This window comes from Phyllobates terribilis, unplaced genomic scaffold, assembly GCF_046119375.1.
Source record: "Phyllobates terribilis strain yellow unplaced genomic scaffold, ASM4611937v1 Scaffold_1__5_contigs__length_1240528914, whole genome shotgun sequence".
NCBI lineage: Eukaryota > Metazoa > Chordata > Amphibia > Anura > Dendrobatidae > Phyllobates > Phyllobates terribilis.
In genome coordinates this window covers 221,131,570-221,158,007 of record NW_027362761.1, presented here as the reverse complement: position 1 = coordinate 221,158,007, position 26,438 = coordinate 221,131,570, and the positions used below count along the sequence as shown (strand labels likewise).

At 42.2% G+C, this 26,438-nt stretch overlaps 1 protein-coding gene across 1 annotated transcript in view; it reads left to right on the top strand.

Annotated features, from left to right (window-relative positions):
* Positions 1 to 26,438, top strand: part of CNTNAP4 (contactin associated protein family member 4) — a 636,367-nt gene that overhangs the window by 307,368 nt on the left and 302,561 nt on the right. Inside the window, exon 4 of the mRNA XM_073670996.1 lies at positions 12,017 to 12,164. Within this exon, the coding sequence (XP_073527097.1) occupies positions 12,017 to 12,164 (148 nt within the window). The remainder of the gene's footprint in view (positions 1 to 12,016; positions 12,165 to 26,438) is intronic.

Below are 26,438 nucleotides of genomic sequence, written 5' to 3'. Positions count from 1 at the left end.
CTATGCAGCAGGAGACACTTATTGCACCTATGGAGGCACTTATTGAACCTCAGGCTAGGGGTAGCGTGTGTGCATTGAGAGGCTAGCCGCATGTAAGCTTCCAAACAAAATAAGTTTTATGTAGATGTAAAAGTGTAGTACTAGTGATTCAGGGCAATGCACTTATGATTCTGGATGTAGATCCTGAATCAAAATGCCTAGCAATGCCCCTGATTATGACTACCACACGTTGTTCTGCAACAGAACTGTGCCATCTGTCTCTCGCATCTTACTTCCAAATTACTGAGACCATTTAAACATATTAAGACAAGAAGCATATACTACTAGGAAACCTCACACTGTTAGTCATATCATTTCAGCTCACTAGAAGGGAACCTGTCACGTAAAAAAATGCTATTAACCTGCAAATATGTGGTTAATCTGCAGGTTAATAGAGTGTTGAAGCTGCCTGCCAACTGCACTGAGAGCCTAGTGAGCGGTGGCTGAAACCATGGCCAGACATTGATTGACTTTGCATTAGGTTTCAGTCAATGCCAGGAAGAATAAAGTTAATTTCCTCCCGGCAGTGGGGCACTTAATATGGCTGCCAGTCAGCATCAGAACACTGTTAGTCTGCAGATTAACCCCATATCTGCAGGTTAAAAGTGTTTTTTTTTACATGACAAGTTCCCTTTAAACTAACTGGGAACTGAAGTAATGGAAAAAAATTATAGAACCTAGTGAATTTGAAAAGTTTCGATCTTCTCTAGTTCTTACAAATCCAAATTTTTAGTGATCCAGTGCATTTTGTTGGATTCTAAGGGCTGAGAAGTCAGAAAAAAATAAACTCTTATGCTCATCTGTCATCATTAAGCACACATTATTGCACCTCAGGCAACCTTTCAGATCCTAGTCCGTGATGGTGCTCAACGAAAGATCAGAATCAGAAGAAAAAGGAATAGGAGCAGCGTTTACAGGAGAGGTCTAGGGAGGGACAAGGAGAGGTGGATACAAGAGTTTACTATTTTTTTTAACTTATTTAACTTATTCTCCACAGATTTCATTCTTACTGAATTTATTACATGCAAAGTGAATCTCCCCACTGAATTAAGCACATTTGCCTGAATCAAATATCCGGAGATTTTCTCCACTCTAATATTTACACTTATTGTCAGCAGACATAGATTTGCTCTGCTTTTTGCAATGTGAAGAGTATGTTCGCACAACGTCTTTTTCAGGTGGAAACTGCATGAAAAACCTATTAGAAAACACTCAGAAGAATGAACATACTGTATGCATTTGTATATAAAACAACTTGCTGTGCATATGTTCTTTGTTTTGATTATCTTTTATCTGCTTCAGGTTTCTAAAAATTCCAAGCGGTTGAAAGAGGTGACCTGACTATTCTCTTAGTATTTTTTGGAAGATAGCTTGCACTTTACAATTCAAGTCAATGGGAAAGCTTAAAAGATGGCTAGACACTCTTTGGAGTGATTTTCCATCATCAGCTTAAAAAACAATAGCGATTTCTTCAATTATTCAATGAAGTCAAAAAAAAAAAAACTACCAGAAAATGACAGTTCAAAAAAAGTCACAAAAGTCAAGGAAAAACATCTAAAAAATTGCCAAAATTGTCAGAAAACCAATTAGGAAATGACTTGAAAACTACACAAAAGTTGCTTCAAGAAATAAAACAAAAAACAAATTTGCTGAAGTGCCTTCTATTTCATAACCTCAAAGAGCTCACCTGTGTTTATGAGACATTGTGTGCACATGCCTAAAGGGTGAAATGTTTAGCAAATTCCGCAGGGGTTAAATCCTGTTAAAATGTACGGTACGTTTAAATTTAATGCATTTTTCGACCATTTGGACTTTTAATTTTTACCATAAGTGATGACAGCAGTAAAAGTTTCAAATTATAGTGCATAAAGGGTATGCACTAGGATTTGTGGCTATTTAGTGACATAAACAGGCAAAAATCAAATACAAGAATTCTAGTAAAAAGATATAATTAATTAGCTTTTTAACATAACATAGCACCTGATACAAATGTAACTTTATTTCATTATTTACACCAAGATTTTAATGCTTTTTACGCTGCAAATTTATTACTATATTTTTTGGCAGGGGAATTAGAGCATCCATTAGCTGCAGACGTTTCAGTTCATCTACCTAATGCATAGCCTAAATGCTGATCTGGAATGTTGCAATTTTCAGAAGTTTCATTCTATTAGTTGATAAAAGAGGCATTCTACAGTAACAACAATAAAACAAGATTATAATTTCTGCAGTTTTCATGCTTACGTATTCAGCTATTTCTATGCAAACTTAATACTTCAGGCCAAGCATTAAGCAGAAATTGACTAATGGAGATGTCTGAGTGATCATTCAAATTAAAGTAATTATCAATTCTGATCTTACAAAACAGCCATAAACAAAGCCACCCACATATCATTTAGTGGCATCTTATCATAGAATAGCCATCAGAGCAGAAACCACATACAAATGTCTTTTAGAAATGATGTTCTACATGAATAAATTAATAACACAGATTGAGTCACCAGAAATGATTTGCTGAAGATTTTCTGCTACTTATCCAGCCTCTACATAATATTTCTCTACAAGAAATTATCTTCCATCTGGAAATATAATTATATATTCAGGCACTAGTTATATCAATATCTGAAAAAAAAAGAAATGTCTAGAAAACACTGAAAAAGCTTTTTCCAATAAACAGATAAAATTCTCAAATTCCAGACAAATGTCTCCCTGTGATGAACCTCATCTGATGATAATTGGAAATAGATATCTCCTTGAGAAGCAGTCTATGAGGATCAAAACAAATGTCCAAAGTAGAATCATCTTACAGATACACTGCCTATTTCATTTAGCTATCCAAATTCTCTACAGGTAAAGAAAAATGTGCTGGATCTACTGGTCTATGTGGTATATTGTAGCCCACCTGTACAGTCAGGAAAAATAACATTCTTGTAACTTAGAGTTATTGCTCTTAAACCTTAATTATTCCACTAAACTATGATCATTTTTTCCAGTTCTCATTTAAAAAAAACAAAAAAAAAAACTTGGTTTTAGAAGGGAGTAAAACAAACAGGTTTTAATAGTAAATTTATCTTACTAAGGTTAGGGTCACTCCAGAGAATATTCTCTGATTCGAGAGAATCGGTCTGATTATGTAAATCACGCTCTGTTTTGTCGAATCACACTCAGACTGAAAATACAGTCATGTGCACAAGCCCTAGGTCATTACGGTCATGTGCACAAGCCCTAGGTCATTACGGTCATGTGCACAAGCCCTAGGTCATTACGGTCATGTGCACAAGCCCTAGGTCATTACGGTCATGTGCACAAGCCCTAGGTCATTACGGTCATGTGCACGATCACGAGGTCAATACGAGTTCATAGATATCAAACATGTATAGGTTCTTTTTTATCTAAGTGGTGAAATAAAAATCCAGAGTTTGCTTAAAAAAAAAAAAAAAAAAAGGCACCATTTTCCGAGACCCGTAGCTTCTCCATTTTTCGAGATCTGGGGCTGCTTGAGGGCTTATTTTTTGAGTGTCAAGCTGACGTTTTTATTGATACCATTTTGGGTTAGATCTGATGTTGTGATCGCCTGTTATTGCATTTTATTGCAATGTTGCAGCGACCAAAAAAATGTAATTCTAGTGTTTTGAAGTTTTTTCTTGTTACGCCATTTACCGATTGGATCAATTCTTTTTTTATATTGATAGATCTATCGATTTTGAACGCGGTGATACCAAATATGTGCATGTGTGATTTCTTTTTATTGTTTTATTTTGAATGGGGCGAAAGGGGGGAAATTTAAACTTATATTTTTTTCTTTTTTAATGTTTTTAAAAACATTTTTTTTTACTTTTTACATGCTTGAACAGTCTCCATAGGAGACCAGAAGCTGCATTCATCTGTGTGTAGCAGAATTGCTCACTTGCTATAATCGCCGACCACTGGGGGCACTTATAGCAATCTGGCAATGACAACTGCAGGGGTCTCCTGAAGACCCTGGGTTGTCAAGCCAACCCATCAGTGACCCGCGATCATGTGATGGGGTCGCCGATGGGTGGGACCAATGACGCGCTTCCAGTAAGCGCAAGTTAAATGCTGCTGTCAGAGATTGACAGCTTTAACTAGTTAACAGCTGCAGGTGGAATGCAATTCTACCCGCGGCTGTTGCAGGCACATGTTGGCTGTATAGATAATCTGACATATGCCCAGAAAGGTGCGGGCTCAGCACCCAAGCCCGCACCAAATAGGGGGATATGATGTGTGTCATACTATTATCATAAAGGGGTTAAATAAAATGTTCCTGTGCTGAGATAATCTTATAAATCTCCCCCTGCTGTGTACTGTGTAATGGCTGTGTCTGTACCCGGCTAGAACATGGTCTGCTCATATCACAGTTCCTGGGCAGAGGGGGAAGAAAAAAAAGTTTACAGACATTACAGCAGGGGATCGCAGCTGATTCTTTCTGTGAGGTAAAACATTTCCATGTCTGTTTTTAAACAATGTTTTACCTCAAAGAAATAATTATTTGCTCTCCCCTGCTGTAATGTCTTCACACTCCCCCCCTCCTTCCTGCCCAGGAGCTGTGGTATGATCAGACCATGTTCTAGCAAGGTCAGACACAGCCATTACACAGTACACAGCAGGGGCACATTTATAAGATTATCTCAGCACAGGGATGTTTTATTTGAACACATCCATGTGGGAATTATTATTATTCCAAGATCTATTGATTAAATTAAATTTTTAGTTCGTGAGAAAACCCCTTTAACTAGTGAAAAAAAATCTGAAATTTGTAAAAAAAAAAAATTGTGACTCGTCTGTGAGTGAGCTGATGTTTTTATTACATACTATTTTGGGGAAGGTTCCACATTTTGATTGCTTCTTTTTCCTTTATAGCAGACATGCAGTGATTGATAAAACACAACTTGGATGTTTTGATTTTTTTTCTCTTTGGCTTTTACTCACCAGGATAGTTATGAAGGATTTGATTTTTACAGACACAGCAATACCAAATGTGTTTGTTAGGTGTTGGGTGTTTTCTGGATCTGAAGTGGGTTCAGAATCATCAGTGGATTCTGTGGTCTCCCATTCCAGTCTAGCCAGGGCAGATGCTGCTCAGCATCATCATCAGTCCCAATGCCTAGCTGGTGCATACGATGTACAAGGTGTCTCTTGGGTCTTTGTTCCTAGCAACATGAAGGATAGGTTTCGGAGGGAAACAGGGCTGCTACAGCCCAAGTCCAGGATTCACTGCACTGAGCATGTCCGTGACATGGCGGACCGTGATTGGTGGTTTGGGAGTCAGCTGATCCGGTGACCTGGCACCGCCTGATTGGTCGCGAGTGACGTCACCAATAATGTGATTGTGGGCAGGGCTTAATCTTTAAATAGCCAGCCCACAAACTTGGCGGTGGCTCTGATCATTGAGCAGTAATGGTGTTGTGTGGACGCTTGGTCATTTGGGCTCCACGTGTGCTCTAGCTTCGGTCAGGCAGGTTAGCGGGGGATAGGCAGCCTTAGATGGAGGGAGGCAGGTAGCTTGGTCTGACAGTCTGGCTCCGACAAAGGGGTCGCCATATACCCCGAGCAGTCTGCAGACGCCGTATTCCCGGCACCGCCTGTTAGCCACGTGGAGAGATACGCATCAGTCTGGTAGCACGCTGGCTGGGAGCACGTATACGCCGGCATGAATTACACACGCATCCTACCGTCTGCTGTGTAGTCCCTGTGCAGTAAACAGGGCTACGGATACATTATTTGTTGCACATCTCTCGTGCCGTTAACGGAGATAGTGCGAATCCCTATTCCCGTTCCGGTGTGCAGTAACACGGAAGGGATTGTTATTTCAGTTGGTTGGTTTACCTTCTTACCCGGAAGGTGTTCGGCCGCAGTCCACCAGGCTGCATCGCGGACCCCGGGTTCGGTTGCTTTCCATTATTAATAAAGTTGTTTGCAACCATCCCCTTAACAGTGTTGATATTATTATTTTTCTTTACTTCATTTATCACGGAAAGGGCTTGTGCAGATGGTCGTAATAATCTTACGAGCGTTACCCATCATTGTTCTATCGGGGCTGTGCAAATGTATGTTTTTTTCCTTGGACAGAGTCTGTCTGAGGAAAAAATTGCAGCATGCCTGAGTTTAATCTGATAATCAAATCTCACTCAGCCATGCAAATCAATGAGTCCGTGGGAAAAATCTGACTGCACTCGGATGACATCTGAGTGCGGTCCAATTTCCACCGACTGACAGAATGGAGAAAAAGAAATTGTTTTCTCCATCTTCTCCTCATCCGTATTGGATCACACTATGATCAGAGTGTCATTTTCATAATCGGTCTGATTCTCTCGAATGAGAAAATCTACAGCTGTCTGCTCAAAAGGAAGGTGATCTGAATATTTATGTTTAATTTTTTTCCACTTTATTTTATTGTATTGGAGAACTTAAACCTGAGGTCCATTTATCCCTTGGTCAGTATACTACAATGCTATACTATTGGCGTATATAGAGGAAACCAATGTCTCTTATCATGCCTAGCTACAAAATATGAACAAGCTATAATCACAGTATAACAGTATGATGAAGTTTCTCTCTTCGTCTAACACAAGCTGTTTCTTGTTTAGCTAAGAATCTAGAGAAATCTAATTTAGCTGCTTTTAATGAGTATCTTTAAAAACAAAGAAAGTTCAACAATAATTCTTAGGTCACTTGCTTGATTTAATGTAAGAGTGTTGTTAAATTCTCTAGTAAATAGGCACATTTTTCAGTGAATAAATACAGATTCCACTTTTTTTTTTTTTTATAAAGGCTAAATTGTTTTTAATCTATATGCAAATTCTATTTTAGCATAGTCTGCTTCCCATTTTAAGATGATTTAGATAATGCTTTCAACTGTCTCACAGAACAAAAAGATGATACTTAGAAAATGTACCAAAAAAGCAAAGATAATACAATATATACTCTATTTTACCTATCAGTTTTACCACCATAAACTTCAACATGACCTGCAATGCTAGAAGAGACTTTCCAGTTTGAATTGTTTTTATAGTGGATTGAAATGTTGCATATCATTTTAATGACATGAAAAAATATATTAATCTCTTAAATATACCACAGTTACATTGATCACCACCTTTCGCTATTGTCATTGTAATGTGATGATGTGTCATCCACCACGGCATATAATAATTCCTTGATGCTATGGAAGTAAATGAGGGTGCAGACACATATAAGAGCATTTGGAACTTCTATAAATGACTTTTATTTGTCATCTGGTTTTTGCTAACCCATCTGAGAGCAGCATGATGTAGGACGAAACATGAAAGGTTATGTTGGTGTGCTGCTTGTGAAGTTAATGAAAATACGTTAATTAAAATTAAAATAGCTTTTTATTTAGGAGTTCAAATTCACAAACCAGTTTTTGGCTCTGGACCGGAGCCTTCATCAGGTGAATGTGGTGGACTCGCAAAGCTCTGTTTAAATACACATTTAGGCTATGTGTCCACAATGCAGAAATGCTCTGGATTTTTTCCTGAGCGTTTCTACATCTCCCCTGGCAGAAAAAACGAATGCGGATTGTACATGCGGATTGTACATGCGGATTGTACATGCGTTTTTTCAGCCAGGGACAAGCGTTTGTCAAGCGTTTTGCGCATGCGGGTTGACAAGCGCTTTCCAAGCGAATTTAGCATCACTTGGAAAAGTGCCTGACAACTTGGTCACACTATATAAATCCATGCAAATGGCATGGATTTTATATAGTGTGACCAAGTTAGTTAAAAAAAAGAATAAAAATGGTAAAAAAAACCAAAAAAACATATACTCACCTTCTGATGGCCTCCGGTCGCCTTCTCCGATGCGTCCGATCTCCCCGGGGTCTCGCGGTGGTGTAAAAGGACCTTCCATGACATCATTTAGTCATGTGACAGGTCACGCCACCGCCGATGTCAGCGGTCGCGTGACCTGTCACATGACTGAATGACGTCATGAAAGGTCCTTTTACTCCATCGCGAGCCACCGGGGAGCCAAGACGTAGCGGATAATAGACCACGGGTCATCAGAAGGTAAGTATAATGTGTTTTTTTTATTTAAAATTTTTTTTTTACAGGTACTATGGTACCCGGGTCTGGAGGAGAGTCTCCTCTTCTCCAGACCCGGGTACCATCCGCATATTGAATCATTTAATATCCGCATGTGCACATGTAGTCATTAAGCAATTCAATGCAAGTCAATGGTGGCAATTACTCTGCGATTCCGCAAAATGATTGGTAGTGCTGCGGATTTTTCCGCAATGATAATCCGCAGCGGAAATTTCCACAGCATGTGAACAGCACATGCAGATTATCATTGTGGACCATTGCAGACCTTCTACCAAGCATTTGTTAAGCTTTTCTGCGGCGGAATTGCCGTTGCGGAAACGCTTAAAAAACGCATAGTGGGCGCACAGCCTTAGGCGGGAATGAAAGTTTGAAATTTTTTTTGAACATATAAAAGTATGTAATATTTAAATAAAAGTGACACATATAGTATGATGAAGTAATTGATAAAAAAATACACAATTATGTATGTTCAAAATACAAAGAAAAAATGGAAAATTCAAAATTAAAAAAATTAACAATTTTTTTAAACAATTACGAAAATGGATAATATAAAAAAAATTAGTTCAAGTGTAAATGTTAAATAATGTGCAAATCATAAGAATTCTAATTTGTAATAATAGTATTGGTCTTTTTTAGAAAACATATGAGGTGCAGTTCACTATTCGACCAGTAGGTGTCCTCACATTCTCAGTAAGTATAAGGTAGAGGGGAAACTATTGTATCCATGATGGTAAGTCCTTTGAAGTCCGTTGATGTTGATCCTCTATCAGCATAGGATTGCCTCTATCATTTCATTCAGACCCAGAGGACAAATGGTTTGTATTTTGTACATCCAGAAATGTTATTTTTTTTTAAGTGGGTTGAATCTTATGTTCCGGTATGTGATCTATGGGAGCCATGGATATTGGGTTGCCGTGATTGGGATAAACAAGGGTGCAATGTCTGGATAGAATGTGTTATGTTAAATAAACATAGATTTAATATAAAAAATAAATTCATGCAACATAAAAATGTTTTAAAGCTGTCATTCCCGCCTGAATGTGTATTTAAACAGAGCTTTCAGCGCATACCACTTATCACTTGATGAAGGCTCCGGTCCGGAGTCGAAAACCAATTTGCGAATTTGAAATCCTAAATAAAAAGATATTTTAATTTTAATTACCGCATCCTCACTAACTTCACTGGCACATAACCTTTTATGTTTTTATCTCTCCGGCTTCCATTGTTGTACCACGGACACAGTCTGGTGCTGCACCTCACCACCTGTATTCCAAGTGATATATCCCACACTATTGGACTTAATAGCCATTGTAGTTCTACCATTCCTACTAAATTTCAGCATAATATAGGGGCAAAGACCCTGATTCCAGTGATTTATCACTTACTGGGCTGCTTGCTGAAATTTTGAAATAATCCCTGTTTTTTCGGCTGGAAATCTACCAGTTATCCTGAATGCTGAGCTGTGTATAACCCCACTCACACCACTGATTGGCAGCTCTCGATGTACACTGTGCATAGGCGGAAAGCAGCCAATCAGTGGTGGCGGCGGAGTTATACAGAGCTTGCAAATATGAAGGACTAGTTGACAGTAGGTTAACTAGTGATAATCTACTGGTGTTACTACAGGAATTTTATCAAAATAGTAGCAAGCAGCCAAGTAAGTGACATATTGCTGGAATCTGGGTCTCTGCCCTTACATTATGCTGCTCTCAGATTAGGTCTCAAAAACTTGGTGACAGATTCCATTTCCAAACTTCAAGTCTTCACTTCATTTTTCTTAAAGCATGCTACAAAGCGCAGAAAACTAAAGTTAGCAATATTCACATTAGCATTTGTTTCAATACTGCTGTTGTATTTTTATATTTTCTTGAATAAATATTCTAAATTTGAGTAGGCAACTGATGCATAAAATATGTCATTTTATTTGTTTTTTTCAAACAGTTGCTTTGGAGCCAGTTCTATTTTTAGGACCCAGAAAATATTGCATACATTTTTGAATACTATTGAATCCTTAATGCAATCTAAACTAATGATTACATAAAATGAATTATATTAAACAATGATTTTATACATTGCACATTTTGTTTTTGATGAATTATTTGTCCAAAAAAACTCTGTAAAGCTATATTGTAAATATGACCTTATTTTTTGCAACTAAGGAAAAATTAGACAGATCTGGGAAGTCTTTATGAATACCGCCTGATCAGTATCTTTGCATCATAACCTTATTGATTCTTATGATAATCATTAATATACATGGTGTCTTAAAGGAAACAGCTGATACATGCTGCCTAATTCATGGGCAGCATGTTTTAGACTTTGGTTGTATTATCTCAGCCAGGTATGTATGACTCTAAAATACTGCAGTGTTTCAGAGAAAAACATACTTTAAAAACCCGCTCGGACCGAGACTGCACTGTAGACTAGTCGGACAGGCGGGTCCCTGTTGGCTTCTCCCAGCCCGCTGACCTGCATTAAAGAATCGCTCTCAATAATATTTTTATTCCCTAAACCTGTCTAAATATGGGAGTTATGCAGTGTAAGTGCAATAAAATACTTACTGATTGCCATCTTTCCTAGTTTCCAGCGACACTCCACTCGCCAGAAATGTTTTTACAATGTAAGCCTATTGAGCATCATAACGAGGTACCATATTACTAACATGGAGCCTAAACCCTGCTGATGTTTATTGTCCTGCCCCTCCAAACACTTTAAAACAAAAAAATATGATCTTTTGCCTCTATTGATAGTTGCCGCAAAGCATCTTATCCCAATTCATTGGGAGCAATCCGCTCCCCCGATCCATTCAGAATGGTTAGATAAAGTACATTTGACTTATGGACGGAAGGAATTGTCTAGTTTGGAAACACACAATCACTCATCATTCTGAAAAGCTTGGTCACCTTGGATCTTAAATTTGCCACTGAAACTTAAAGGGGTTGCCCGGTCCAAATCAATCAGTCTGCAGCAGTCACTCGGTGTAACTGCAGACTCTTGAATCCTCTCAGTGCTCTGTGCGCTGCAGGGATTTGCCGGTTTCTGAGCAGGGACCAGAGGGTAAGTATGAGTTATACATACACCGGCCAAGGCCCGTTCAGTGGTCACAGCCTCGCTTCCATGCACTTGTGCGCTCTCTAGTTTGCCATGTCCACTGGATGGCTGCATTACTAGTCGGGGCGCAGCTTTGCTCAATGGAAGTGGAGCGAGGCCGCAAAGACTACATACTTATCGATTTGGACTGGACAACCCCTTTAACTGATTTAAACTCCAACCTTACTCAGCCCTAACCCCCTTCTCTCCTTTGCGACCACCATAGGTCTATTAATCATCCACATTCAATTACCTCCTTCTTACTGACACTTATTCAGCTCATTCTTCCCATCATTGTCCCACCTATTACTTGATGGGCTCATTTAGTTCATACTGATTTGGTCATTTAATATTATTTTCTCTTTGATATGGCTTTTGTACCTCCCAATCACCTTGATTTATAATTCTTGTTTGTAATCATATTTATATACTTTGTGTTGTGGTTGTTGTTACATTATATGTCCTTTATATAAAGAATTATATAAAAAAAATGAGGTTCCATAGACTTACATTGTAAAAGTGACTTCTGGTTCACACATAAACCCCAGTGTGATCCAGCGAGTCAGAATTTCAGAGTGAGAAGAGGACCGATGCAATGCTTGAAATAGGAGACGACGGCAATCGATAAGTATCTTATTGCACTACATAACACATGTATTTAGACAGGCTTAGAGAATAAAAAAAGATCTTTGGAATAATTCTTTAGGTTCAAAATATAAATAAAGCAATGTATATTTGTGTATTTTCTGGCACCTTTGTTTTTGTAATATTTATATACATATTGTCCAATTTTGTCATTTTAGGAATTTATAGGAAATACAAATGCCGACAGCGTTGTTTACTACAAGCTTCAGAACCACATACGAGCAAGATACCTGCGTTTCAACCCATTGGATTGGAATATGAATGGCAGGATTGGAATGAGAGTAGAAGTGTATGGCTGTACATACAGTAAGCTATATTTTTTAATCTTTTTAGACATATTTCCTAAGCAAATAGAGATTTGAAAATGACGTAGTTTTAAATATGATCCATTTTCCTCATTGATACTAATAGTTAGACTTATATCTGTTATAGCAAAATCAAACCCAAAAACATAATTGCTGGAGGCAAGTCAGTGCCCATATAAGTCTACAAGCACACACGTGTCAAACCAGCAACATAGCTCCAAAATACATATTAACAACAAGAGACAGAAACGGAGCTTTCAAAATGCAAATACAAAAGGAATTTTATTATTGGTATAAATACACTAAAAAGTACATATAAAGTCCATAAGAGGGAATACTGCTGGGTAGGTGTTTTTTGTACCCTTTGTACCTTTTGTACCTTTTTCATCCCCACTTGGGGGGTTCTCAGCCCTTGGGTTAGTGCCTTGACTATTTATTGATGTTTCACTATTCAGCTTAGTGTATTTTCACTTGCATTGCCTTTTGCCCCTTATTGTTTTTAGATTTTGTACGGATTATGGGGTATTCCAGCAGTATTTTCTGCTCCCCTGCTTACTCTTTGAGTGGCTTGGCGTGCTTAGTGTCTATCACTTGCTGTACATCATGTTTTGCACTTTAATGTCGCCTACCTGAGGTCTGATTATTTCTGTCTGGGGTCTCTGCTCTTTTTGCACACATCATGATTCATATTCCCTCTTATGGACTTTACATGTACTTTTTAGTGTATTTATACCAATAATAAAATTCCTTTTGTATTTGCATTTTGAAAGCTCCGTTTCTGTCTCTTGTTGTTATTATATCTGTTATAGTCTATATTCTAGCTGAATAACTTTAGTAAATTACAATAACAAATAAAATAAAAAATAAATAACAAATAAAATAAATAAATAAAATAATAGAAATATGTACATTAAATAGAAATTCTATTAATGCATTAACTCTTTAATACGTTAACTCTTTTACCAGGGAATTTTTTGTTTTTGTGCTTTCACTTTTTTCCTTCTCTTCCTCCAAGAGCCATAACTCTTTTATTTTTCCTGCATCATAGCCGTATGAGAGCTTGTTTTTTTCAGAATCAGTTGTGGTCTTTAAAGGAGTTGTCCGGTACTTTTTTTAAGTTGCCCAATGTATTCAGCATGTGGGCATAAGTATCTCTGTAAATACCTTGTGTTGCAGATAATGCCTGTGAGCGGCGCTATCACTGGCCGCTCACAGGCATCACATGACCCCCGGCTGCAGCCGGCGCTGGCATCCGCTGATGTCACGACAAGTCCAGGCTGCAGCCAAGGGTCCCTCTTCCACTTTCCACCGGTGGCTGCTGGCATCCCGGCATCCACCGCGCACTCTCCCTCTCTCCATTCATTGGGAAAGCGCGTGGTGGATGCTGGGTGTGATGCGGGGGGTCCCCAGCGCTGAGTCATGCCTCACTTGTCGTGACGTCAGCGCGGGGAAACGTGATGCCTGTGTGCGGCCACTGATAGCGCCGCTCACAGACATTATCAGCAACACAAGGTATTTACAAATATACTTATGCCCACATGCTGAATACATTGGGCTAGTTAAAAAAAAGTACTGGACAACTTCTTTAAAAATAGTACAAATTAATTTTATTATGGAAAAAGAGAAAAAAAATCCAAGTGAGGTGAAATTGCAAAAAAAAACCATGATTTCACCACTGTTTGCTAGATTTTGTTTTTACTGTGTTCCTGTTGAAGCATAAATGAACTAGCAGCATGATTTTCCAGATCAGTATGATTATGGCAAAACCATAAAGCTTCACTTTTCCATTGATGGAGCTGTATGTAAATTTACCCCGGGCTGGCATTTTTAATGATACCATTTTGTGATACGTGTGACATTTTTTTCTGTTTTTATTGAATTTAATGAGGAAGCGACCAAAAAATTAAAATTGTGATGTTCATTTTTTTAGGGTACAGTTTAAAAAATGTAATATTTTTACAGATTGGACTTTTGGACACAACAATACCAAATATGTTTATCTTTTTACATTTTTTTATTTCTTTATTTTTGAAAGGGGAAAAAGGTGGTAATTTATACTTTTAAATATGTTTTTTTTAAACATTATGTTTATTTTTACTTTATTTTTTAGTCCCCATGGTGGACTTGATCCTGCAATCATTTCATTTCTTATACTACACATTATAACACCATAGTATTGCAATATATAATGGAATCACATGCCTCCTATGTAGCTCTGTCTTTTGCTGAGCTTCACAGGAGAACTAACATGGCATTTACTGGTGGCCCACCATTGCAATAGTAACCTATCAGTTTCCAATGATCATGTACAGGGGGCCTATGGGAGCATTTGAAGTCTTTTAAATGTCATTGACAGTGAAAATGTGCATCATAATTCGTTAAAAAGTTAATCAAGATTCAACCAAGTAGCTTTTCGATTGATTAGCCTGGTATACTGCTTATAAAGTATTTCACTGTTTCCGAATAGATCATATGCAGATCTATTCTATATAGACAAATGTACTATGAGTCGACACATACACATTACACCAACAGGAGCTTTTATTTCAAAACCATAGGCATTAATATGAAGCTGGTCTCCCCTTTGCACCTAAAACAACTTCCACTCAAACTGTGAAGGCTTTATACTGAGTCTATAGGAAAGTTTGTCCAATTATCCGGAAGAGCATTTGTAAGGTCAGAAATTGATGTTAGATGAGACGTCTTGGCTGTCATTCTCTGTTCTAGTTCTATCCAAAGATGTTTGATATTGTTGAGGTCAGGGCTCTGTTCTCCCCAGTCAAGTTCTTCCATATCAAACGCCCCCAACCGTGCCTTTGTGGAATTTGCTTTATGCAGTAGATGTCACGCAAGGTGAGGGAAAGACTAAGAAACATGAAGGGAAGAGGGGGAAGAAGCCCAAACACTACGTAAAGGGGGAGTGGAGACCCCCTAGGCAGATCTAGTATCACCCTGCCTACTCTATGGTCCCTATATAGGTTCCACACCTATCGCCGAGCAGGAACCTATGACCCGAATGTCCCTAGAGCTTGGCTCTAGATAGGAAAGGGACAGGGTGAGCACTACTCAAGCCCCACTACAAACTAAAGACAACAAGGTCGACAAACAAAGGGGATACACTTAGCTTGAGCAGATACCAGAGAGATAACGCCAACTGTCCTCCAAGCCACTAGGGAAGAAACTAGCCAACTGTTAGTGCTCCAAGCCTACACAGAGGTACATAGAACTATCACTGGTGACTCTCTGGAGAAATTGAGACTATTTAACTACCCAGCAAAGGTGTGTCAATCAGCAACAGAAGGTGGAGGTCGCTGCTGGGTCCTAAAGGAAGAAGGATATAACTATAGTACAGAGATGAGGGAATCAAGAAGGTGTCTGCAATGCCAAGTGCAGTGACCTTCTACAGCTGGCTCCAGAGCGACTGTCTGTCACACCTGACACACCCGTGACAGTATCCCCCTTCTACGAGTGGCCTCCGGACACTCAGGACCAGGTTTCTCAGGATAAGAGGTGTGGATTGAACGAACCAGCCTGGGGGCATTCATCTCTGATGCCGAAACCCACATCCTTTCCTCTGGACCATAACCCTTCCAGTGCACCAAGTACTGTATGGAACGACACTGGAGGCGAGAATCTACAATCCTCAAAATCTGAAACTCCAAATTACCATCAACCATGATTGGGAGCGGCAGCAGGGGAGAGGAGTCAAGAGGTTATACATATTTCTTGAGCAGAGACCTGTGAAGCACATTGTGGATCTTAAGGGCCTGGGGTAGCTCAAGACGAAACGCTGCAGAATTAATGATGGCGGTAATTTTATAGGGAACAATAAATCTTGGTCCCAGCTTCTAGGAAGCAACCTTCTATGTGACATTCCTGGGAGACAACCACAGAAAGTCATTCACACTTAGGTCCGGACCTGGTAAGCATTTCCTGTCAGCCATATTTTTGTACCTGTCTCCAATGATCTTCAAATTACTCAGAACACCCATAACTGTAGGGCACATTCATGCTGGATCAGAAAAGGGCCTTCCTCAAACTGTTCACCCAAGCTTGGACACCTACAATTGTCCAGAATGGTTAGTATGCTGAAGCATAAAGATTTCCCTGTATTGAAATTAAGGGATCTAGGCAAACTTCTGAAAAACAACCCCATACTATAATTCTTCCCCCACCAAACTTTACAGTTCTCACAATGTAGTCAGGCAATAATGCTCTCTTGGTATTCGCCAAACTTAGACTCGTCTGATCAGACTGCAAGCCGGAGAAGCATGATTTGTCACTCCACGTATCATGTTTCCACTGCTTCAGATTCCACCACTCCTTCCGATGATTGGCATTGTGCTTGGTGATGTAATGAAGATTCTACTACACAATGTTGTCCTGTGGTTATTGCCAAGGTAAATTTGGAACTGTATTAGCAATTTTTATGCACATTGCACTTTGCGCCTCAGCAGTCAGCAAGCTTGCTTTGTAACTACATGTGATATGTTACTTCATGTCTGAGTTGCTGTGCTTCCTAAACGCTCTTACTTTTCAATGCTCTCACGAGTCCAGTTTGAGACATTTCTCAAACTGGACTTGTCACAATGGTATCATCCTATTACAGTATGAAACTCAACTTCAGCCAGCTCTTTGTCCATTCTGTCACAGTACAGCTTTGGTAGTGGGACTAAATTAGTAACCTAATAACAATGATAAAAAAAAGATGTGTCCCAAAACTTTTGTCGATATATTGTATTTAGTCTGCAATAATTAAAATAATAATTCAGAAAAAAATAGTTACATGATCAGGTTTGTTTGAAATTCCAATGTTATAAATATTTCTTTTCACACTAATCTGAAATTCTAAAATTCAAAACTGCCGTTTTATACTTATCTTTATGATCGGCTTCCATTAGATACTCAATGATGCAAAGCAAATAGAATAGTAACAGTTTATGTACAGACGATGCACACAAACTGGCCACTAATGTGTTCACCTTTGACATAAGAATAATTCTGGTGTAAAAAGCTATACAAATATATACAAACAATACAAAGCTGTGAGCACACAGTATAACAATTACATATCAAGAAACGTATCAAAGATTCTGAGCAACAATGAAGGTATAGAGCATGCAGAGATAGCAGTCATCACTGGGCCTTGGTGCTTTAAGGGGCACTATGGGCTTATAAAAACACGAGTATTATACATAGAAATTAGCTGTATGAAGAACAAAAAGCTGGCTTTATGAATGTGATCACATATCCTCGTGATATGCCATGATGCAGGAGACATATTTAGTGTTAAGTGCCATGGACTGAAGTGGATTATATCTTCTTAGATAAGGAAATTCTTCCGAAAGAAATATTCACACATCTGTGTACATCTTTTACCGTCCGAGAGAAATAGACTCATTTTTTTAATCCTACTGTAGTTGCATTTTAGTTGCATCAATTTTTTCTCATCCCCACTCTTTTTTAACTAAAGCAGGTCGATTGACCTTTTTTTTTTATCCATTAAAATTTAACAATGTATAAGTTAAAACTGTATAAAATTAGGATGGAACTCTGAAGTACAAAGTATGACTTCCTAGTTTCACCCTTGTCTCGTGGATTCCCATAGACTTTAATGGCCTAATCTGCTCCACAACATAATGACATGTTCTGAGTCTCACGGACCCATTTTTAAAACTGATATGTGTATGGATCAATGAAACCCTATGGGTCAGTTTGCTGTCTTGAAAAATAACGCAACAGCACTAGGACATATCACTTGTGTGATTCAAGGAATTGGAGCATTAGACCTGCTGATCTCAGCCCACCAATACACCTGGGGGATTGACTAGGACGAATCCTCATTTAACTGCCTATTTTCACAGGCCAACAACTAACGATGTGGACAAAACTATCCCTAACACAATTATTGTGACCCCATACAGTTTTGTCTTATCGGTAGCTCATCCCCTGTTTACATAGAACAAGATGCTGTGAATACTAACGATATTTTGTCCACATAAATGTTTTTCTCACTTGTTAGGTGTAGCATCGGCGTCTCTGCCCCGTTCTAGGCAGAGACGCCGTCCCTCTCACCTCCCCGCTCCTGGCGCGGCGTCCTCCAGCGCTGCTCTCCCTGCTGCTTCCGGCACGCGCTCCTTCCCCGGCAGTGTGCTTAGGGCGCGCGCGCGCGCGCTCCCCCTCTCTTAAAGGGACCGCGTGCGCCGTCCTAAGGAGTCCCCGGCCACTTTCCGGAGGACCTCCCATATAAAAGGCACCTCCTCCAAAATGGAGGTGCCCGAGCAATGTTGTAGCACTGTTCACTACTCTGCTTCAGCCCTCAGGTCCCGTTGCCAGTTACCTGCCAGATACCTGCCAGATTCCTGCCAGTCTGCTGTCTAATTCCTGCCTGATTTCCTGCTACCTGCCTGCTAGCCTGAGGTCCGACGGTCTGCCTTACTACTCCTGTCAGTCTGTCTATGGACCAGCTTGCCCGCTCACCTGGGAGCGCACTCCTGCTACCTGCCTGCTAGCCTACCTGGAGGCTCTGCCATCACGTGCTGTGACCACCTGCCTGTCCAGTGACTCCTGCCCGCTCACCTGGGAGCGCTCATCTGCTGCCTGTCTGCTAGCCTACCTGGAGGCTCTGCCGTCACGTGCTGTGACCACCCGCCTGTCCAGAGACTTCTGCCCGCTCACCTGGGAGCGCTCATCTGCCGCCTGTCTGTTGGTCTTCCTGGAGGCTCCGCCGTCACATGCTGTGACCACCCGTTTATCCAGAGACTCTCGCCTGCTCACCTGGGAGCTCACGTCTACCATCAGCCGCCACAGGTCATACCAACCCTTTACCCAGAGACTGCCCCGGTCACTTGCCGTGACCATCTGCCCGTTCACCCAGAGACTGCCCCGGTCACTTGCCGTGACCATCTGCCCGTTTATCCAGAGACTGCCCCGGTCACTTGCCGTGACCATCTGCCCGTTTATCCAGAGACTGCCCCGGTCACTTGCCGTGACCTCCTGCCCGTTCTTCTAGAGACTGTCCCGGTCACCTGCTGTGACTGCCTGCCTGGTCGCCACCCGCTCCCTTACAAGGACCGCCCCCTTGTATAGTAGCTCAGAGGTTCCGCCTCCCAGACCCGTTACAGTTTGCTCGGGCCATGGAACCCGGTGGCACCCAAGCTCCCTCGCTCTCTGACCTATACCATGAACTCTCCCGTCAGAGATCCCAGCAGGAGTCCATCCTGGACCACCTGCGGAATGTCAACTCCCGCCTGGACACACTGTCTGCTCCACCAGCAACCACCGCTAGTGTCACGACTCGCGCCCCGGCAGCACCGTTGCCCACCAATACCATGGCATCCTGTCTCAGACCCCGGCTGTCTGCACCTCCTCGCTTCGGAGGGGACCCCACTCAAGCTCGGGGCTTCATAAACCAGTGCACCCTGCACTTTGAACTCTTGACTCACCAGTTTATCTCCGACCGGGCCAAAGTGGCATTCATCATGTCCCATCTCACTGGGGAGGCACTGGCATGGCTTAACCCCCTGTGGGAGAGAGGGGATCCCCTGGTGTCCGACCTGTCGTCTTTCCTCATTGCTTTCCGGAGAGTCTTCGATGAACCGGGACGAAAAACCTCATCTGCCTCCTCTTTGCTACGTCTCCGTCAAGGGAGTCTCACCGTGGGCCAATATGCCATACGGTTCCGCACCCTTGCTTCTGAGCTTGCCTGGGATAATGAGGCCCTGGTGTCCGTCTTCTGGGAGGGCCTTTCCGGTCGGATTAAAGATGAGCTCGCCGGTCGGGATATTCCTACCACCCTGGATGACCTGGTGTCGTTGGCTACCCGGATTGACATCCGGTTTCAAGAACGCACCAAAGAGACCACCCGAGAGAGAAGGTTTCCCCGCCTAGCTCCTACTTTCCAGAAACCTATCTCCTCTTCTGTCACTCCCCGGGCACACTCACCCGAGCCCATGCAGGTCGACCAGACCAAGATGGTCAAATCTCGCCAGGAGTCTCGCCGAGCCGAGGGGAGCTGCTTCTATTGTGGCAGTAAGGAGCACTTGATTCGTTCCTGCCCGGAGAGGCCGGGAAACTCCAGTGTCTAGGACCGCTCGGAGAGGTCGCCCTAGACAAAAATAAATCCTCTCCAACCCTGACCTTGTCTGTATCTATCTCCTGGGGAGAGACCCGTCACTTTGAACTCGCCCACCTGGATTCTGGATCCGCTGGAAACCTCATCTCCCAGTCCCTGGTTGAGAAATACCGTATTCCCACCAAGTCTCTGGCTGAACAATTGTCGGTCGCCTCAGTGGATGGAAGACTCCTTCCGGTGACCATCCTGCTCGCCACGGAACCCATAACTAGAGATGAGCGTTGTTCTACTCGAACTGTTCGCCAATCTCAAATTCGAGCTGTTTTGGGCGGTGTTCGAGCCGGTCGGCGAACACGAACAATTTGAGAAAAATTCGGCTGTTCGAGGTTATGTTCGATAACTGTTCGTGCACCAAAATCATAACTGGATTTTTTCTCAGTAATGATGAAAATTAATGTTAATACGCAGTTTGAGTGTACAGCGGGGCGGGGGGAGGGGCAGGGGATGGATCTCTGCAGGAACAATGAAGATCTCCATTTTTTTTTCTCTTTCCCGCATTTGCAGTGGGGAGGTGCAATCTGTCAGCCTATCAGCAGCGCACACACGGAGCGAAGTGCTTTTTTTCACACAAGCAAGGACATGTGTGATTGGCAGTGTATGTCACATGTCCTTGCCCTATAAGACCAAGCCATTTTCCCCGTCGCCACCATTTTCTCACTGCTGCAGCTGCGTGTTAGACGGCACCGCTGTTGCTGTGTGCGCTATACCTTGTTAATTTCAAGCCAATTTTCGCACAAATATACAGATAGCTTGGGAGTAGGGAATAGTTGTGATTGCAGTCCTTTTAAGGACTAGGTTACAGCATTTCCTACGACTTTTATCAGGCAGGTCTGTGCTCTTAAATAGATAGATTGTGGGAGTAAAGACTAATTGTAATTGGAGTCCTTTTCAGGACTAGGTTACATCAGTTCCTATCAGTTTTTGCCAGGCAGGTCTGTGCCAGTGCTGTGCAAGTTTTTTTCACAGCATTTGGCTGAATCTAGCAAAGCTAATCCTTTTTGGCCTATTGCAGAGTGTGTTAGTCAGTGGAGTAGCCTATCTGTGTTGCAAGATATACCACCTGTGTATAGAATACCAATTTTTTTACTGCACCTAGTGAAGTAAAATCTTTTGGGCATAGCATCATTCTATTAGTCCATCTATACTGACCTCCATCAGGTTGCAAACTGAATATAATTTTTTTCTGCATCTAGCTCTGAAAAAATATTTGGGCTTCTAGCAGTGTGTGGGACTTGGTCTATTAGTCCATCTATACTGACCTCCATCAGGTTGCAAATTAAAAATAATTTTTTTCTTCATTTAGCTCTGAAAAAATATTTGGGCTTCTAGCAGTGTGTGGGACTTGTTCTATTAGTCCTTCTATACTGACCTCCAGCAGGTTGCAAATTGAATATAATTTTTTTCTGCATCTAGCTCTGAAAAAATATTTGGGCTTCAAGCGGTGTGTGGGACTTGGTCTATTAGTCCATCTATACTGACCTCCATCAGGTTGCAAATTAAAAATAATTTTTTTCTGCATCTAGCTCTGAAAAAATATTTGGGCTTCTAGCAGTGTGTGGGACTTGGTCTATTAGTCCATCTATACTGACCTCCATCAGGTTGCAAATTAAAAATAATTTTTTTCTTCATTTAGCTCTGAAAAAATATTTGGGCTTCTAGCAGTGTGTGGGACTTGTTCTATTAGTCCTTCTATACTGACGTCCAGCAGATTGCAAATTGAATATAATTTTTTTCTGCATCTAGCTCTGAAAAAATATTTGGGCTTCTAGCGGTGTGTGGGACTTGGTCTATTAGTCCATCTATACTGACCTCCATCAGGTTGCAAATTAAAAATAATTTTTTTCTGCATCTAGCTCTGAAAAAATATTTGGGCTTCTAGCAGTGTGTGGGACTTGGTCTATTAGTCCATCTATACTGACCTCCATCAGGTTGCAAATTAAAAATATTTTTTTTCTGCATCTAGCTCTGAAAAAATATTTGGGCTTCTAGCAGTGTGTGGGACTTGGTCTATTAGTCTATCTATACTGACCTCCATCAGGTTGCAAATTAAAAATAATTTTTTTCTTCATTTAGCTCTGAAAAAATATTTGGGCTTCTAGCAGTGTGTGGGACTTGTTCTATTAGTCCTTCTATACTGACCTCCAGCAGGTTGCAAATTGAATATAATTTTTTTCTGCATCTAGCTCTGAAAAAATATTTGGGCTTCTAGCGGTGTGTGGGACTTGGTCTATTAGTCCATCTATACTGACCTCCATCAGGTTGCAAATTAAAAATAATTTTTTTCTGCATCTAGCTCTGAAAAAATATTTGGGCTTCTAGCGGTGTGTGGGACTTGGTCTATTAGTCCATCTATACTGACCTCCATCAGGTTGCAAATTAAAAATAATTTTTTTCTGCATCTAGCTCTGAAAAAATATTTGGGCTTCTAGCAGTGTGTGGGACTTGGTCTATTAGTCCATCTATACTGACCTCCATCAGGTTGCAAATTGAATAAAAAAATTTTCTGCATCTAGCTCTGAAAAAATATTTGGGCTTCTAGCGGTGTGTGGGACTTGGTCTATTAGTCCATCTATACTGACCTCCATCAGGTTGCAAATTAAAAATAATTTTTTTCTGCATCTAACCCAGCCAATAGTTTTGGCCTAATACCACAGTTTGGCCACTCAGCTCTGCTCGGTTACCATCCATTGTTTTTTTGTGCAAACAACTCCAGAGTTGTGAATTAGTTAACCACCAAAATGAGTGGAAAAAGGCCTGCTGCTGGTGGAAAGGGGAATAGGCGTGTTGGGAAGGGGAAAAAAGGTTGTGTCCGTGGGGTAGGTGCAGAAGAAAGACCATCTTCCAGCCAAACTAAAATGTCTACTTCTTTTAGCGGACAATGTGATAAGATCCCTTTCTTACGGCCACGCCAATCGCTACAAATTCCAGATGAGGCACAAAAACAGCAGGTGCTTCAACGGATATCAAGTGCTCCTTTAAGTGGGCTCTCCTCCACATCAACTTCAACATCACAAATACTCCAGTCCTTAAAGGTGTCACCCAAATCGCACTTGCTTCCTCACAGCTCCCAAATCTCCAGCTGCCCGTCTGAGTATGAGGTAGAACAGATGGTTGAGTCTGCAGAGCTGTTTACTCATACTATAGCCTGGGAATCAGAGGTCGACTCCAGCGCTTCTGTGAATCCAGACGAGGAAATGATCTGCACTGATGCCCAGAATCTTTATGAGTCGGATCCAGGACCAGACGCAGAAGGTTCTGACCATAATGTAGACCCTCATTCCCAAACTGTAACTCCTGTTGGTGGAGACAATGAGGAAGACGATGATAAGACTCAAATACCTGATTGGAGCGACAACTTTAGTTTTTTGTCAGGGCAGGAACAGGTTGGCTCTGAGGACGACGGGTGTGATAACGCACAGGGTGATGATGATGAGGTCGGAGATCCCACTTACTGTCAACCCACAGTCAGCCAAGAGATGAGGTCAGCAGAGGAGGTGGAGGAAGATGCTAGTGACGACGAGGTCAGGTTGCGCCTTCCTGGACAGAGACGTAGTACTGGAAGCACGTCAACAACTGCATCCTCAAACACAACTCTGCCTCTCACCACAAGTCGTGGTGGCTCTTCAGGTCGCATGGGTGCTAAGCCTTGCATAGCCTGGGCATTTTTTCAGATCGATAAAGATGACCCAACTCGTGTTATCTGTAACATTTGTCAGCAAAAGCTAAGTAGAGGCCAAAAAATACATAGTTTGAGTACTTCATGCATGAACCGGCACATGGACATGAAGCATAAGTTGCAGTGGGAAGCTCAGTGTGCTACAATGCGGTCTAGCCGGCCGGGCCAACCACCGTCTGCCATATCTTGTGCATCCGCGGCCTCTTCATCCTCTGTGACTGGGGGGACAGCAGTCACACCTGTTTTGGGGCGCAGACCTGCCACCTCTTTACCCGCAACAGCCAGCGTGATTGGCAGGTCATCATTTTCTTTGGAGGTGGTAACACCAGCTGGTCTTGAGCGCTGTCCGACATCGATAGCACCACCTTTGGATCAAGGCAACCTAACATGTCCGCCTGCATCTTCCTCACAGACCGGCAGTTTGCCGGGGACACCCTTATCAACCCCGTCTAAGCACAATAGCCAGCCCTCGGTCCCTCAGATGTGGACAAGTAAAAGACCATTTCCTCCTAGCCATGAGAAAGCTAAGAGGTTGAATTTCACCATCTGCAAGCTCTTGGCTACAGAAATGCTGCCTTTCCGCCTGGTGGACACAGAGGATTTTCGAGACCTTATGTCCGTCGCAGTGCCCCAGTACCAGATGCCCAGTCGGCACTACTTCTCAAAGAAAGGTGTGCCTGCGCTCCACCAGCATGTCGCACACAACATCACCGCTTCTTTGAGAAACTCTGTGTGTGACAGGGTGCATTTCACCACAGACACTTGGACGAGTAGGCATGGACAGGGGCGTTACATGTCGCTGACTGGGCACTGGGTAACTATGGTGACAGCAGGACAAGGGGCTGCTGTCCAAGTCTTGCCGTCCCCACGAGTTGTGCGTCAATCCTCTTTATGTCATTTTTCCTCCACTGCTTCTGCCTCCTCAACCTCCTCTCGGTCTTCCACCTGCACCCAAAGCCTGTCTGGTCATGCCACAAGCTTTCTAACTGCGCAGAAGGGATCCTGCACACCTCCTTACTATGCTGGCAGTAGGGCTAACGTCATCAGGCGGTTTTTACATTGAAATGTCTGGGAAATGTGAGTCACACAGCTGAGGAGTTGTGGTCAGCTCTGGAGAACCAATTTCATGAATGGTTGTCTCCACTGGACCTGAAACCAGGGAAGGCCGTGTGCGACAATGCTGCAAACCTGGGTGCGGCCCTTCGCCGGGGCAATGTCACACACGTGCCTTGTATGGCTCACGTGTTGAACCTGGTTGTCCAGCAATTTTTAGCCCACTATCCCAGACTAGATGGCCTTCTGCAGAGGGCACGGTCGCTGTGTGCTCACTTCCGCCGTTCGCATCCCGCAGCTCAGCGACTTACATCTCTACAGAAGTCGTTGGGCCTGCCACTTCACCGGCTAAAATGCGATGTGCCTACCCGGTGGAATTCAACTCTGCACATGTTGCAGCGACTGTGGCAGCACCGACAAGCCCTGGTGCAATACGTTCTGACGTATAGCCTGGGCCAACGAGATTCAGAGGTGGGGCAAATCACGCTGGAGGAGTGGTCTCAGATCAGGGACCTATGCACCCTTCTGCACAGTTTTGAAATGGCGACGAAGATGTTTAGTGCTGACGATGCCATTATCAGCATGACTATTCCGGTGATTTACATGCTGGAGCACATGTTAAACAGAATTCGGAGTCAGGTGGTGGCACAAGAGGAGGTGGAGGAAGTAGAGGAGGAGGAGTTGTATGCGGAAGGGCTAACATCTGCAAGGTCCAGACGGTCGGCAGCACCAAGGCGGCAGGCATGTGAGGGTGGGGGAGATGGTTTTACCAGGGCGCATGGTAGCAGCCAAACTAGTGAGGAAGGTGCAGGAGCCCAGGAAGAAGTGGAGGACGAACTGATGGAAGACTCATCAGATGAGGGAGACCTTGATCACATTTCTGTTGTGCGAGGTTGGGGGGAGAGGACAGAGGAAGGAAGCATGATTGTTACCTCGCCACCAACACAACAGGGACTTGGTGCTCCTGGATGCGCAACACACATGAGTGCCTTCTTGCTGCACTACCTGCAACATGACCCTCGAATTGTGAGAATTAGAAATAATCCTGACTACTGGGTTGCCACACTGTTAGATCCCCGGTACAAAAGTAAATTTGCAGAAATTATTCCTGCCATAGAAAGGGATGCACGCATGCAGGAGTATCAGCAGAGACTGTTGCAGAATCTTACATGTGCTTTTCCACAAAATACCAGTGGTGCACGTAGTGAATCTCACAGTTCCAACTTGCCAACCGTGGGACCGTCAAGTGTTCAGCACTCAAACCGTAACAGAACCACAGTATCTGCTGGTAACATCAATTTTGCGGAATCATTTCACCACTTTTTTAGCCCATCCTTTGCAAGGCCACAGGAGACAAGAAGTCTGACACATAGTCAACGCCTAGAGACGATGGTACAGGAGTATCTCCAAGT